We start from the raw sequence: 14093 nt of genomic DNA on the forward strand, positions 1-14093 counted from the left end.
TTTATATATATATATATATATAGGAAGGATATGAAGCGGACGTCCGCACTTACGGCTTAAAGTGCGGACGTCCGCTTCATATTCTGTGTGTATATATGTGTGTGTATATATATATATATGTTGTGTGCAATTGGCATTTGGCTGTAAAATCTGTGCAGTATGATAGACCAATACTTTTATTTGGACCAGTCAACGATTACATGAATTTGGTCTCTACATTATTGTATCAATGCTCAATGCACCAGAAGAGTTCCATATATATTCCAAACACCCATTTCGATCATTTAGGTTTCAATTTTTTTGCATTTGATTCCACGAATGCAAACTGACTTGCTCTGTATGTGAATATATGTTTATGCATTCTTTATTTTCACTTCATTATTCTTAACTGATTTTGCGAGGTCTATTTAGGTCTGTGTCTTCTGGTGCCAAAACATCTTGTAGCTAGCTAGTTCATGTTTTAAACGTTGACTACAGGCATTCCTAACCCTTAGCTTGTTCGATCTCTCAACTTATGCAGAGAGAATTGAATCCACCGGCCATATCTAACCCACAATCCACATCTCTCTCTTCTTTCCCAATCATTTAGGCCACTTCTAAGTCCTAACCTCAGAGAAACTTCGACGTGCAACTTCACCAACAATGAAAATGTTTGAATAATATGTCTCTCTAGGTTTTGGACATCTGATATATATGTCGCTAATATTCCATTACCTAGACACGCTATTTTTTTTTTTTGGTCAATACCTAGACACGCTTAACAGACCTACAATCGTTGATAAGTTCCATTTGATATAGATATATAGTTCATATCCAGAGCGAAGCTTCGCTTTGAAATTAAAGTGTGAAGTTCCTTATTTGACTCACTTTTTCGTCATATTTCCACATCTCCATTGTTCAGTTTGTAGAACCTAATACATAGATCACTCATGTCAAGTTTCATCCAAATTGGTAATCGTTAAGGTACCGAATTAGATTAAATCAACGAACGGACCATAAATCTGTCTATTTATAACTGTTTGTGTAAATAACAATTATGAAAACTCAAACGATCATCAAATTCAATGAAACTTGGCAGAAGTGATCTATGCAGTAGGTTTTACAAACTGAACGGTGGAGATGTGGAAATATGACGAAAAAGTGAGTCAAATAAGGAACTTCACATTTTAATTTCAGAGCGAAGGTTCGCTCTGGATAGGAACTATATATATATATATATATGACACTTCAATGACAAGAATATATGAAGGGCTAAAGAATATTTGTTATCTCTACAAAGAATAATCTCATAGGTAGACAAGCTCCCAACATCTTATATTAGGTAAATATAGTTTGAGCAAGAATAGAGGATTGCATTTTCAACATACATTAGTTCCATCATCACACACACACAAAATGACTTGGTTTGTATGGGGTGGGCAGACTTTTGACATCTCTAATCTAAGTTGTTGCAACGTAAATAATTGTCTTTTATAGTTGAAGGCTTACGATTAAGATGGTAATTTGAATCATGTACCTCATCAATAAAATTCAGCAATTTTTGTCTTGATATAAACCGTCGAGCTTGGTATTCAATTGCTCAAAGTGAATAGATATAATGACTTGAGGTGATAGACATAACACTTTCTACAATTCTATAAACCTTCGATCACCTTTTCTACCACCATTAGGCTCAGATTAGAACAAAAATGTACTAAACTCGGACAAAAACAACTTCAAAGGTTACTCTCACAAGTAATATATATATGTCATGTCGTCAACTAATATTGATGCCTGAAAATTAATTTCATGACTCAAGAAACGAATAACCTCAATCACAAAATAGTTTAAGTCATGCACGTTCGTTACTAATACCCAAATAAAATGCATCCCTCCAAACATTCTCTCTAAATTAAATATAATCAAAGTTTCTATATCTTCAGCTTAATTCTCTTATATATAGACATACACCCCAGTGAACAAATTCACTTGTGCACGTACATAACACATCCCTTAGCTACAAGCGATCGATCCTCTCTCAGATGGCTTCAAAGCTCTACTCTCTTGTAACCCTTTCATCAATATTGTTTCTCACCATCTTCTCTTTGCTTACCTCTCCATCTCTAGCTGTAGATGTTCTTCTAAACACTCCTCTTTCATCAGAAACCATATGCAACTCCACACCACACCCTTCTTACTGTAAATCTGTCCTCCCTCGCAAAAGCGCCAACGTCTATGACTTCGGCCGCTTTTCAGTCCAGCAGTCACTTGTTCAATCCAAAATTCTTTTGGATTTGCTCGAAAAATATCTCAGTGGCCGGCGTTCTAGTCTAACCTTACCCGCAATCCAAGCCCTAGAGGATTGTCACTTCCTTGCTTCGTTAAACATTGATTTCTTGTCACAAGCCATTGGTACCGTCGGAGAGACTAGTAATGTTCTTCCAAGCTCAGATGCTGACGATGTCCAAACCTTGCTCAGTGCCATTTTAACCAACCAGCAAACTTGTGCTGATGGCCTTAATTCTTTGGCCACTGTCCACAACGATCTCATAGTCCCACTCTCTAATGGTACAAATTTGTACAGTGTCTCTTTAGCTTTGTTTACAAAGGGTTGGGTGCCAAAGGGTGGCAAAAATAATGTGACACCAGGTCAATCCTACAGGCATCTCAATTTCAGGAAGGGGCGATTGTCACTGAAAATGTCGAGCAAAGTGCGTGCAGTTTACGATTCAGTTATAAATCGAAGAAGGCACCTTCTTCAGGCCGGAGATGAAGAAGTTGTGGTGAAGGACATTGTGGTTGTGAGCCAAGATGGAACCGGAAACTTCACTACCATCAATGATGCTATCAATGCTGCACCTAATAACTCCGTTGCTAGTGATGGTTACTTCTTGGTATATATCACTGCTGGTGTTTATCAAGAGTACGTTTCGATTTCATCAAAAAAGAAGTACTTGCTTATGATTGGAGATGGTATCAACCAGACAATCATCACAGGAAACCACAGCGTCGGAGACGGATGGACTACTTTCAACTCTCCCACTTTTGGTGAGTTTCGATTTTTAGTTTTGTATTTCTTATTTCATATTGAAAAGTCTTACATGTTATGTTGTCAAAATGTACCAGCGCATATGTAGACTGTCGCAACATTAGTTAATCTTATGTTCCTATAATTACAGCTGTGGCGGCTCAAGGATTTGTAGCAGTAAACATTACTTTTCAAAACAAGGCCGGACCAAGCAAGGGGCAGGCAGTGGCAGTTAGAAACGATGGCGATTTGTCGGTTTTCTATAGCTGCAGCTTTGAAGCCTACCAAGACACCTTATACACACATTCCATGAGACAATTCTACAGAGAATGTGATATCTATGGAACTGTTGATTTCATATTCGGCAATGCTGCTGTTGCTTTCCAAAACTGCAACATCTACCCCCGTCGTCCCCTCCAAGGCCAATCAAATACCATCACTGCTCAAGGGCGGACCGACGTGAATCAGAATACCGGGATTTCAATCCAGAATTGCACAGTTACAGCGGCAGCTGATCTCGCTTCGAGTACTTTTACTGTCAAGAACTATCTGGGGAGGCCATGGAAGGAATACTCGAGGACAATTTTCATGCAGGGTTTCATCGATAGTTTCATAGATCCTGCAGGTTGGCTTGCGTGGAATGGAGACTTTGCACTGAGCACATTGTATTATGCTGAGTATAATAATAGTGGACCTGGATCAAACACTAACAACAGAGTTACATGGCCTGGTTACCATGTCATCGGTGCAACTGAGGCCGCCAACTTTACAGTCTCCAACTTCATATTGGGGGATAATTGGCTGCCTCAGACAGGAGTGCCTTACACTGGTGGCTTAATTTGAGCAATTTTATTGTCAGTGTCATTTCATCTCAAGCTTCCCTAACATTTCCTTCTTGTAACAATTTGCGGATTTATTTCTGCTGAAGATGTATGACTGCCGAACTCGTTTGCAAAGTAATTAAACTACATACTTTCGAGATTTTTTCAAAACCCTGTATCAGACTCAAAATGATTTGTTTTGTTAATTTGGTTTAATTAGTAGAACATGGTACCCATCATGACATCCATAATGCTTATATATCTAAATTAAGCTATGTTGTTTTGTTTTGTCTATTTTTAACTAAAATACCAAAATTAAAACCCTAAATAAACTAACGTCGTTTTCAACATAAGAACATCGAAACAGAAAATCTTCTCTTGTTACGTGTAATGATCAGGTATATTTTGCTACCCGTTTTCTTAGGGAGAAATGAGCTTCATGCCTATACAGCATCAAATATAATAGCTAGCGAAGACCTAGCATGCAATGGCCAAACTCATTTTTCGTGCCATCCACCGTGATTTTCTCAAAACAAAATTAGCTACATCCATCTTTGAAGAGCTGTCAATATCTGCACCTGTACTACTTATGTCTCCCATATAATGATCCTTCCTCCATCCTCCCATTCCAAAGCTTGCACCCTGGCCAAACCCCAATTGTAACGTCAATTCCCGTTTACAGACGTTATCAGAAACCCTTCAACCGATCGCCGCCTCTCTGGTTTCGGCCTCCGGTGAATGTATGATCGGTGTGATGTGGTGTTCGCGCTAAGTTAGTTTCCATATGTCTCGCTAATTCCGAGCATAGTTGGGGCGAATAATCACATTCACCGATCTGAGCGAAGTTAAAACAATGGAGGTTCAGAGGATTAGGCAGTTGATGTTATTATGGTCTAGAATGCAAAGCTCTCGTGTAGCCCTCGTGGGTGGGAATCACACCGCCGCTAGGTTTTGCACTCGCTAATGTCTTTGCCTCCTCCCGCTAGCTCAACTCTCTCCCTCTAACACCAGACACATCATTTCTTTGCTCTCTTCTTAATCCCAACCCCAATCAAATTTTTCTGTCCTAACTCTTCTTTGTCATCAAAAGTAATCTGCACGCAATATACCACCAGCGTTATTCCGAAAATGGCGATCAATTTGGTCCAAGGTTTCCGAACCCAAATCCTCCCGACGCACAAAGCCAGCATTGGATTAATATACCCTGATGCCGAGTACTTAGTTATTAGGATCCCTGACTCACGAGTCTTGTTGTTTCTTGCTCGATCTGTCATCTTGGCTTTGGTGATCGTCTCCATTCCATGGTTGAACTCACTTGTTCCCATGACATCAACCGCTAATGAAATCATCGGCTCCTCCGCGACTAATCTCGAGCTCGTGCCACTCATCTTCCACGACTTGGCCAAAGAAGGCCTCATCAAAACCGGCCATGGCGAGAAGGCAGTGTTTGTTAACAATGGTGCCATACAAAGCTCAGAGATCCTCAAAGACAATGGAGTGGATCTCATTCACGAAGACCAACAGAACTCGGTCAACGACCAATCTGTTGACTTCGCCTTCGTCTCCGTCTTCCCTTCCGCCGTGAAGTTCATCGAAAGAACTCTCAAGGTTGGCGGCATTGTTGCGCTCCAGCTCAGCGAGGAAGCTTCCATGAAGTTCCGCATGCCTTCTAACTACAAGATGGTCTACCTCCGAAAATTCGACGCCACCGTCATGGCCATGAGGAAGATGAGTAGTTCATCGGTTTCAACTGCTACTAATTCTCCTCCCACGCGCCGACGTCTTCTATCCGAGGATGCAAAGAAGGAGGCATTGAAGAATCTCGAAGATGTGCTTCTCGAACCGCCACGTGCTAAATCGGGCAAATCGAGCCGATACTTGAAGAAAACTCGCTACCTTCCCGACTTGATGGGAGACTCGCTCGAGGGATACTCTCGCAGGATCTTCATCGACGTTGGCGGTAGCGGCACCAACTGGTTTGCCAAGAATTACCCGACTCGCAACAAGAATTTCGAGATGTACAAGATCGAGACAACCCTAACGGATGAGTCCGCCGGCAGCAAGGGGGTTCTTCAGACCAGTATGTCGGGGTGGTTGGAGAAGAATGTAAAGGAGGAAGAGTATGTTGTGATGAAGGCGGAGGCCGAAGTGGTGGAGGAAATGATGCAGGGAAAGGTGATGAACTTGGTTGATGAGCTTTTCTTGGAATGCAAGCCACAAGGGCATAATGGGAAAGGTAATGTGAGCACTCGTAGGGCTTACTGGCAGTGCTTGGCTTTGTACGGACAGCTGAGGGACGAAGGTGTTGCAGTGCACCAATGGTGGGGTTAATAAAGAGAAAAATAGAATCGACAGAGAAATGATATTATTAAGTTTGTGAACAAAGACGAAGAGCAAAAGAATGTTCCAAAATTTCAGAGAGAGAGAGAGAGGTAATTAAAACGATCGATATAGCAAGCAAAACAAAAACAAAAATTCTTTCATTTTTATTCTATTTAAATTTTGTTCCTTTTTTCTTCTTTCATTCGAGTTTCTTGTGTGTACTGAAGTTGTATTTGTAAGTTATATGTATATATGACTGGGGGCATGGAACTCGAAGATGGATATATTTATATATATATATATATATATATATATATATATATATACCAGGCCGGTTCAGTGCGGATGTCCTTCCGTTCCCCCACCGGTTACGGGTGCCCGGGCGAGGGTGCGCCTCCACCCCAACGGACTCCAGCAGCGTTCCCGATCACTTTCCCTCCCCGACGAGTCCGCCGAATTGTAGTTTTCCTGCGAGATCACCCAAAACTTCAAACAAAATCAATCTCGTTGAAAAACTGGAATTCGTCAGACTCGCCGGGGAGGGAAAGTGGTTGGGGACGCTGCTGGGGTGGAGGCGCGCCCTAGCTGGCGTCGTACGGTGGCGAACGGATGGACGTCCGCACTTTAAGCCGAGTGCGAACGTCCGCTTTGGAACATTTCTGTATATATATATACAATCGGGATCAGAGGCAGACGTCCGCACAACCCTTAAAGTGCGGACGTCCCTCCGTTCGCCACTGTACGGCGCCGGCGAGGGCGCGCCTCCACCCCAGCCGACTCCAGCAGCTTCCCCGACCACTTTCCATCCCCGGTGAATCCGCCGAATTCCAGTTTTTCGGCCAGATCACCCAAGTTTGAAGTTTAGGGTGATCTAGCAGGAAAACTGGAATTCAGCGGACTCACCGGGGATGGAAAGTGGTTGGGGAAGCTGCTAGAGTCGGTTGGGGTGGAGGCGCACCCTCACGCGGCGCCGTAAGGTGGCGAACGGACGAAAATCCGCACCATAAAACGGTGCGGACGTCCGTAGCAGAGACGGACTGTATATATATATAGTCCCCTTCCAGAGTGGGATCCCGGAATGTGCGGGACTCCTTATTTCGCTCACTTTCAGGTCGTATTTCCACATCTCAACCATACAATGTCTAAAACATAGTGTGTAGATCATTCCTGTAAAGTTTTATCAAATTTGAAGATCATTTGGGTACCGAATTACTCATCCCCAAATATATATATAGCCCTTCTTGGCTGCGGACGTCCGCACCAAAGTTTTTGGTGCGGATTTCCATTTTTTCACCACTTCCCAATCGAATTTCCTCAAACTTCCTTCTAGACATATCTAGATAATCTTGTGTAGATCATCTCTGTAAAATTTCAGCCAATTTGGTGATCGTTAAGGCCCTCAAACTTGCATTTTTCTGTTATATACCTGAACCGGACAGAATTCAGTCCGTCAAATTTGTTTTTCGATTTTGAGGGCCTTAACGATCACCAAATTGGCTGAAATTTTGCAGAGATGATCTAGATATGTTAAAAGGAAGTTTGAGGAAATTCGATCGGGCAGTGGTGCAAAAATGGAAATCCGCACCAAAACTTTGGTGCGGACGTCCGCACCTGAGAAAATCTGTATATATATATATATCCCTAAGAATACAATTATTTCCCAATTAAGTTTTATACAGATGGAGTTGCAGATGCCCATATAATCTCCTCATTGACTAGATGTTATGAGTGGTGACCTGTAATTTGTATTGCTAAACGTAATTTGCATTAACAAAAATACTCTAAAGAGACGTAATCAAAAACCAAAATCTCCAATCACTCATCCCCACATAATTACCATGTAGTAATTAACAGTTTTGAACTCCAAATTGTACACATGATCACGAGCAGGGCTTTATCCTCCTGCCCTTTTATTTGTCACCACTGATCACCAATCTTAATTTGCATTGTGACAATTCAAACACCAAAAGTGACAAACAACCGAAAAGACTTGCTACAATTTTCCCATACGTACTTCAATTACAAAGCTCACGGGCAATGCCCAACCGAGAGTTGGCAACATCAAACAGAATCCTAAGGTTCTGCTGCTGCAAGTTGGCTATCACATTCAGCACCGAGTTCACATTAGTGGGGGCAGCTGCCATTGCCAAGCAAGCCAGCGTCCCCGAGCTACTGTGAATCAAGCTGTTCTCCAATGGCAACGTCAACACCAAACCCGTGAAACGGAATGTAATGGCCGGCGCTACGGCTTCGTTGTTTGTGTTGAAGCAAGTGTCGAATGCCCCCAAGCTCGAAAACGTAGTGTTCACTTGTTTTCTGAACTCGTCTCGGATGGCGTCGTAGACGGGTTGCACGAATCGGGTGATTGTTGTGCCGGAGTCTATGATGGTTCCCGCGCCGGTGGTCGGGTCAAAGGCTAGGAATTGAGGGGCAATGGGCACGAGGACCTTGCCGACGCTGATTCCGGTGAGGTTGACGTAATACAAGGATGGCCGGCGAGGGTTTTTGAGAAGTGGGGTGGTTCTGATGGACTTGGGCTGGCCGACAGGGCCCAGCTTGAGAGACCCGGAAAAGTAGTATGATTTGAAACTGGGTAAACAATATGAGAACACACCCGAGTAGAGCGAGCCCGACTGCGAGAGCAACGACATGGATCCACGGCCCAAGCCCAATAGCCCCTGCGGCGGAATGTTTGCCCCAGAGATGGCATTGATGCATCCAAAAGAGTATTTCGGAATGACATCTTTCCCTAGTCCCAAGGCATCTTGCACAAGCGAGGCGGAAAACGACGAGCCTCCACCGTACGATTGGTTAAAAGAGCACCCGGCGGGAGACCCGGCCGGACATGAGAGCCCGCGGGCCTGGGCGCATTGGGGCACCGAGCAGTCCAACTGCCCGAAAGTTGTGGACGTGTTGGGCGAAAAGGCGATGGAGGAGCACCCGGTGCACCCGGAACAAGGAACCCAAGCAATGTCGTTGCTAGTGTCAAGGACCATGTACATGAGCTGGCCCGGGGTGCCCAACTTGATCTGGACTATGTAGTTGGGTATGTTAAGGACCTGTTGGCCCGAAGCAATGGGAGCCGAAGTGGTCTTTTGGGCCACTAAGGTTGACAAGTACTTGAACCGCTCCGGGTCCTTGGAGGCCATGGTTAGGACTGTGTTGAATGAGTCGGTCTTCGGTGAAGTTATGGGGGAGCATTTGCTATAGGTGGGAATAATGGAGAGGTCACCTGAGCCATATGGTTTGGAAGCACAAGGATCAACAGCTTTGGTGAGAGAGACTAGAAGAGCAAAGAAGAGAAAGCAATGAGCAAGCTTTGAGTCCATGACTTGGACTGAAAAAAAAGGGACTCAAGGAAAGCTTAGAATGTTATGTTTGAGTGAAGGGTGATGAGAGGTTTATATATGATGATAGATGAGGTTAAATTATTGGAGTTATTGGCATTTGGAGAGTGTCCTTTTTCTATGAATGGGACCTTGATGGAGATATTTTGATGATTTTTAGGGACATGAGTCACATGAGTCTTATATGAAAGAAAACACCACCCAAAAAACAAATATTTTTCACGTAATATAGAATCAAAAAGATCTCAAGCCTCTTTAAGATTATGTGTTTGATGCGTATTTATCTGTTTTATTTAGTCTTAATATTTAGTCGACTCTCGATCTTATTGTTTGTATATCTGTTCCCTCGACTTGTATGTTATACTATATAGACAAGTTGGTATAAAATCGAATTAGTTTTTGGATTGTGATCTTCTATGGTGTTTGAAAATTTAGTCATCATGCAAAATTCCACTAGAATAGATCAAGAATAATAGTAGTTTCTATCAGTGAGAGCATGTGTTGTTTGGTAATGACTAATGAGGACGGATTTTGTGATTAATCAATGACAAAACACACTGTATTCTTATGGGAATTATTGAGGGAAGTTAGAGAGTGAGGACAACCAAGTTCTGAACTCCAAACAGCTCTGCTCTGTTCTAATCTGGGTCCAAGGAATTGTCATTACTTTGTAAAGTTCACACCACAAGGGTGTCACTTTGAAGAAGCATTAGCATAGAAGCATCTTACTATCAGATCAGTCTCAGTGGATTTCATACATGACAGTATGATTATCAGATCATGTGAGCTAACATGTGTAGTTTCACTAGTTCTACTGCAGCTATACAGTTAGAAAGACACTTTAGGGTTCTTGATGTTTTATTCTTCGGTTTTCTCCATCAATAAGGGAAACCTTCGCAACCACTCCAATCACCTACATACTCTTCGACGGCGCTAGCCATGTCTATCGCTCGCACGAGAGTCTCTAATGCAGACTTTCGAGAAAATCAAATCGATTAAGAACATGTTCAAGATGATATCCAGCTCATTTTCATAACTTGTTCTGGGAGCTCCATTGGAACCTAGCTTGGATGAGAAGGCGACCACACCATTGGAGCCTAGCTTGGATAATAGGGATAATAGAGAGGAAACGCATTGCGTGACAGACTGACAGCACTCGTTGAACATCTTGTTAGTTGTCTTGTATATGATTTCCAACACGGGAGGCAGTCGGTCACGGGATTGAAACCAAGACTTGGCTTTCCTCCTTTGCTTCATCAAAGGGTCCACTCTCCTGCACGCCGGGCCACAGCTAACACCAGCAAGATCAGAACTCAGAAGATTCCGAACCACTTATAAGAATGGGGCCAAACAAAAGAGAACGCATCATGTGATACCGATAAGAATTCAACTTGCCATGTATCAATGGCATATGACAATAGGAATGTGTCATCAAAGTTTTTTCTTTTTATCCGAACGGTGTCATTAGAGTTCTCTGAACATATACCGATATTATTCCAACTTAACCAACTTTAATGATTCCCGCTTATTAGCGTATAGTGAGGTATGAAAGGATGCAATTATTTGACGATTTCTCACTTAATGGTTTTATCATAGGGGCAATCACTTTTTGGAGGTAGCATCCGACATCAAGACCTTATTATATCTAAGTATCTAACGATACACTATCACATCATAATAGGAAAGTAGAACAATTGTATGTTTAGTGAATTAGTATTGTTTTGTCTAGTGACATTAGTACTTTAAAAATCTACAAACTGATAACGGTATCACATCAGACAAATCCTTTTAAGGGATATACAGTAGCAGCTAAATGTAGCTCAGACCAGAAGGCTACCGCTCGGCCATTCTTTCATTGATCTGCATTACAAAATTACAAATATCACACACTGATGTTGCTACTAACTTCAATCTCTGTATTGTGAATTCAAGAATGTACAAGCAAAAGTGTAAGAGTTTACAACATGCTCGGAAGCATATAACGCTTCATAATATACATGTAACCAATAATCACATGGTCCGGAGTATGGTAGAAGTTCTCAAGCGATAACAACTCTCTAATTGGATCAATGTGAACCTATAATAAACTCGAAACAGCTTAGTATTCTGCATCAGTTTCAAGAAAACTAACTGGTGTAGGAGTTTCCTATATGAAACAAGCATACAGCTGTACAAATCCAAAGAAATTGGACTGGATCCTCAAATTCTGTAATGAAAACATACTTGGAAAATGATAATAATAAAAATTCAAATAAATTATAACAACAAAACATGAACCTCCAGAAAACGACTCAAACATATATAGCCCACCATACTCACGAGGTTACACTGTAGAATGGGAACTCGTTTGTTTCTGCAGCAGAACACAAAACTGCCTTACAAGCCGGACCAAAAGGGATAATAGAAAACTGAAAAAAATAAAAGCTTAAGATTTCCAAATCATATATTCCACTTATTAGTGGACCAATGCCTCATGGATGTTGCAATATTTTCAAAATAGATACAGAATGATTTGGATGTTCTAAAAGACTACAAGTACTCCATTATCTGTAAATGTTGACCCACTGCTACAGAGAATCTAGAATTTATGATGCATAAGTACTCATGTGATCTTTCTGTATAACTAATCTAGAGCCTCACTTGTGTGGTGCAAGGTGCAAGGTGCAAGGAAAATGCTTGTACAGTTGTGAACAAAACATGTCAATGACTTGACCAATTTAACAACAATGATTCAGTAATACATAACAAGATAAAAACTCTACCAGTATACAATACTGGTGTTTTTATCATGTCAAAATCAGATGCTAACTTTGTATCTGGTTTGAGTTATCGAATGTAGAAGTAACACACTTTGCAAGTGGTAGAAGGAATGAAAAGATACAACTAGTTCTCAGAGGGTGCAATCAAAAGCTAGTAAGCAAGCAGAAAAGTATGACCTCTCCCCATTCCTATGAAACTACAAATGCAACATGACTTTGTGAAAGCATGAACAACAATAACGTGTAAAAAAACAATGCATTCCAATCTTGCCTGGGTCATGCTTCTGAGCACATTCCGTAGTTAATGAATGAATATAATGTCTTAAGAAAAGCAACCCTAAAACATACCAGACACTGGATTTCTATTGCTACTCTGCATAATATTGAGATAATCCACAGCATCTTCCGGTTTACTCTCAAGGAGGCCAGTTGAACATGGCCTGATAGACATTCATGCAACATATTCACAGCATTTCTGTCCAACAAACAAAACATAATTTCTTCCAATACACAGGATGCAGAAAGATGTTCCAAGACTATTGGTAAAGAATCAACTGTCTTGGCCCCTCGTCTTGTAATTTGAAAGTTATTCATATACATTTACGGTTCATATCCACGGGACTTGTCTCCAACAAAAGAAAACAATTGTAATTGTACCTTCTAGATATTACAGGGTGTATAAAAAAAATGAGCCTACACAGTAGGTCCAGAAACAATGTTTATAAGAAGACCACACTCAACATAAGAACAGTTACCAGCAACACATCCCAGAAACAGTATATTTGCCGATGAACCTCCCGAGCAGCAGCGCAAGAGACATAGATATGCACATGCTAAAGCACAAATAAACAAGAGTAAGAATTCCATTGATTTTATATAAAATTCCAAATTTAAGGCAACAATTGGGATACTATCAATATGGTGGATAAAAGAATGAAAAAACATATTGATCACTGTAGTAAGTGGCAGTAAACCATTACAGAACTCTTCATTAGTTTGCAAAATCTTTTGTAATCTGTTTTCTGCTATAATTTAAGCAAAAGAAAGGTATTTCACTGTGCCTCATGTTTTTTATGTTCTTTGAATTTTCATGGTCTGTCATGCATGATAGTGGGCTTTTGCTAGGGCTCTAAAAAGTTGGCACCGACTCCCTCTACAAATTGATAGTAAGAACTAAGAAGATTGGGGTTTACATTCATTACAAAATCCTGAATCCTGATTTTGAATTATAATTTATTGCCTCAGTACTACTTCCTTAGCAGCTCGCGTAAAGCATTCAATGTCCTGAAGATCCTCAGAAATGGAACTACAAATGAACCAGTATTCTCGAATAGCTCATGAGTCGTGACTATATGATAACAAGAAAAGTATGCAAGAGTAATGGAACAAATATTAACAGTTGGTTTAATGCAGCCAAACTATCATGTAACCCAACATCCCAACCTCAAATCATATATTCAAACTTCTTTGCATCTTTATCATGAAAGCTTGTTCTGAGAAACGAAATCCAGAGCAGCATTGGGGTTTATCTTTCGCTTAATCCCAGGTTCACAAACAGTACTCAAGAATCAAGGCAGGGCTGTAATGCACACAAGCATCATAGTGTGTAAGCAAATAAGCATGTCTATGTATTTGGCTTGCTACTAGTAAAATTGAACTTGTAACAATTGATAGAAAAAGATAGTGTTAATATTTTAAAAATCAAGACACTGGTGTTGAACATGTAGAGGCTTGTACAGAGGCATTGCTGCTTCATTGCAAAAGGATGAGTCCCACACATTGAAGATGTGTCGCTCGGAAATATATATATATATATATATATATATATATACGTACG

General features: G+C 41.1%; 4 protein-coding genes across 4 annotated transcripts in view; 2 read left to right on the plus strand and 2 right to left on the minus strand.

The window, feature by feature from the left end:
- The first annotated feature begins 2021 nt into the window (after nucleotides 1–2021).
- LOC101292122 (probable pectinesterase/pectinesterase inhibitor 41-like) lies at nucleotides 2022–3850 on the plus strand. The gene is made up of 2 exons (XM_004299672.1): nucleotides 2022–3027; nucleotides 3159–3850. The coding sequence occupies exons 1-2, from the start codon at nucleotides 2022–2024 to the stop codon at nucleotides 3848–3850; spliced, it is 1698 nt and encodes a 565-aa protein (XP_004299720.1).
- A 1106-nt stretch (nucleotides 3851–4956) lies between these two features.
- On the plus strand, nucleotides 4957–6159 carry LOC101307700. The gene has a single exon (XM_004301312.1). The coding sequence runs from the start codon at nucleotides 4957–4959 to the stop codon at nucleotides 6157–6159; it is 1203 nt and encodes a 400-aa protein (XP_004301360.1).
- Nucleotides 6160–7964: 1805 nt separating this feature from the next.
- On the minus strand, nucleotides 7965–9526 carry LOC101292413 (aspartic proteinase nepenthesin-1-like). The gene has a single exon (XM_004299673.1). The coding sequence runs from the start codon at nucleotides 9477–9479 to the stop codon at nucleotides 8166–8168; it is 1314 nt and encodes a 437-aa protein (XP_004299721.1). The 5' UTR covers nucleotides 9480–9526; the 3' UTR covers nucleotides 7965–8165.
- Nucleotides 9527–12733: 3207 nt separating this feature from the next.
- Nucleotides 12734–14093, minus strand: part of LOC101293000 (universal stress protein A-like protein-like) — a 4088-nt gene continuing 2728 nt past the window's right edge. Inside the window, exon 5 of the mRNA XM_004299675.1 lies at nucleotides 12734–13089. The gene's annotated coding sequence lies outside the window, so the exon portion shown is untranslated. The remainder of the gene's footprint in view (nucleotides 13090–14093) is intronic.

The sequence above is a fragment of the Fragaria vesca genome, linkage group LG5 (genome assembly GCF_000184155.1).
Source record: "Fragaria vesca subsp. vesca linkage group LG5, FraVesHawaii_1.0, whole genome shotgun sequence".
NCBI lineage: Eukaryota > Viridiplantae > Streptophyta > Magnoliopsida > Rosales > Rosaceae > Fragaria > Fragaria vesca.

What these genes read in the sequence shown, in the direction of transcription:
- LOC101307700 (XM_004301312.1), top strand. Translation starts at nt 4,957, where the DNA reads ATGGCGATCAATTTGGTCCAAGGTTTCCGAACCCAAATCCTCCCGACG.
- LOC101292413 (XM_004299673.1), bottom strand. Translation starts at nt 9,479, where the DNA reads ATGGACTCAAAGCTTGCTCATTGCTTTCTCTTCTTTGCTCTTCTAGTC.
- LOC101292122 (XM_004299672.1), top strand. Translation starts at nt 2,022, where the DNA reads ATGGCTTCAAAGCTCTACTCTCTTGTAACCCTTTCATCAATATTGTTT. An exon ending in TTTCAACTCTCCCACTTTTG is followed by an intron (nt 3,028 to 3,158) that starts GTGAGTTTCGAT and finishes CTATAATTACAG; the next exon opens with CTGTGGCGGCTCAAGGATTT.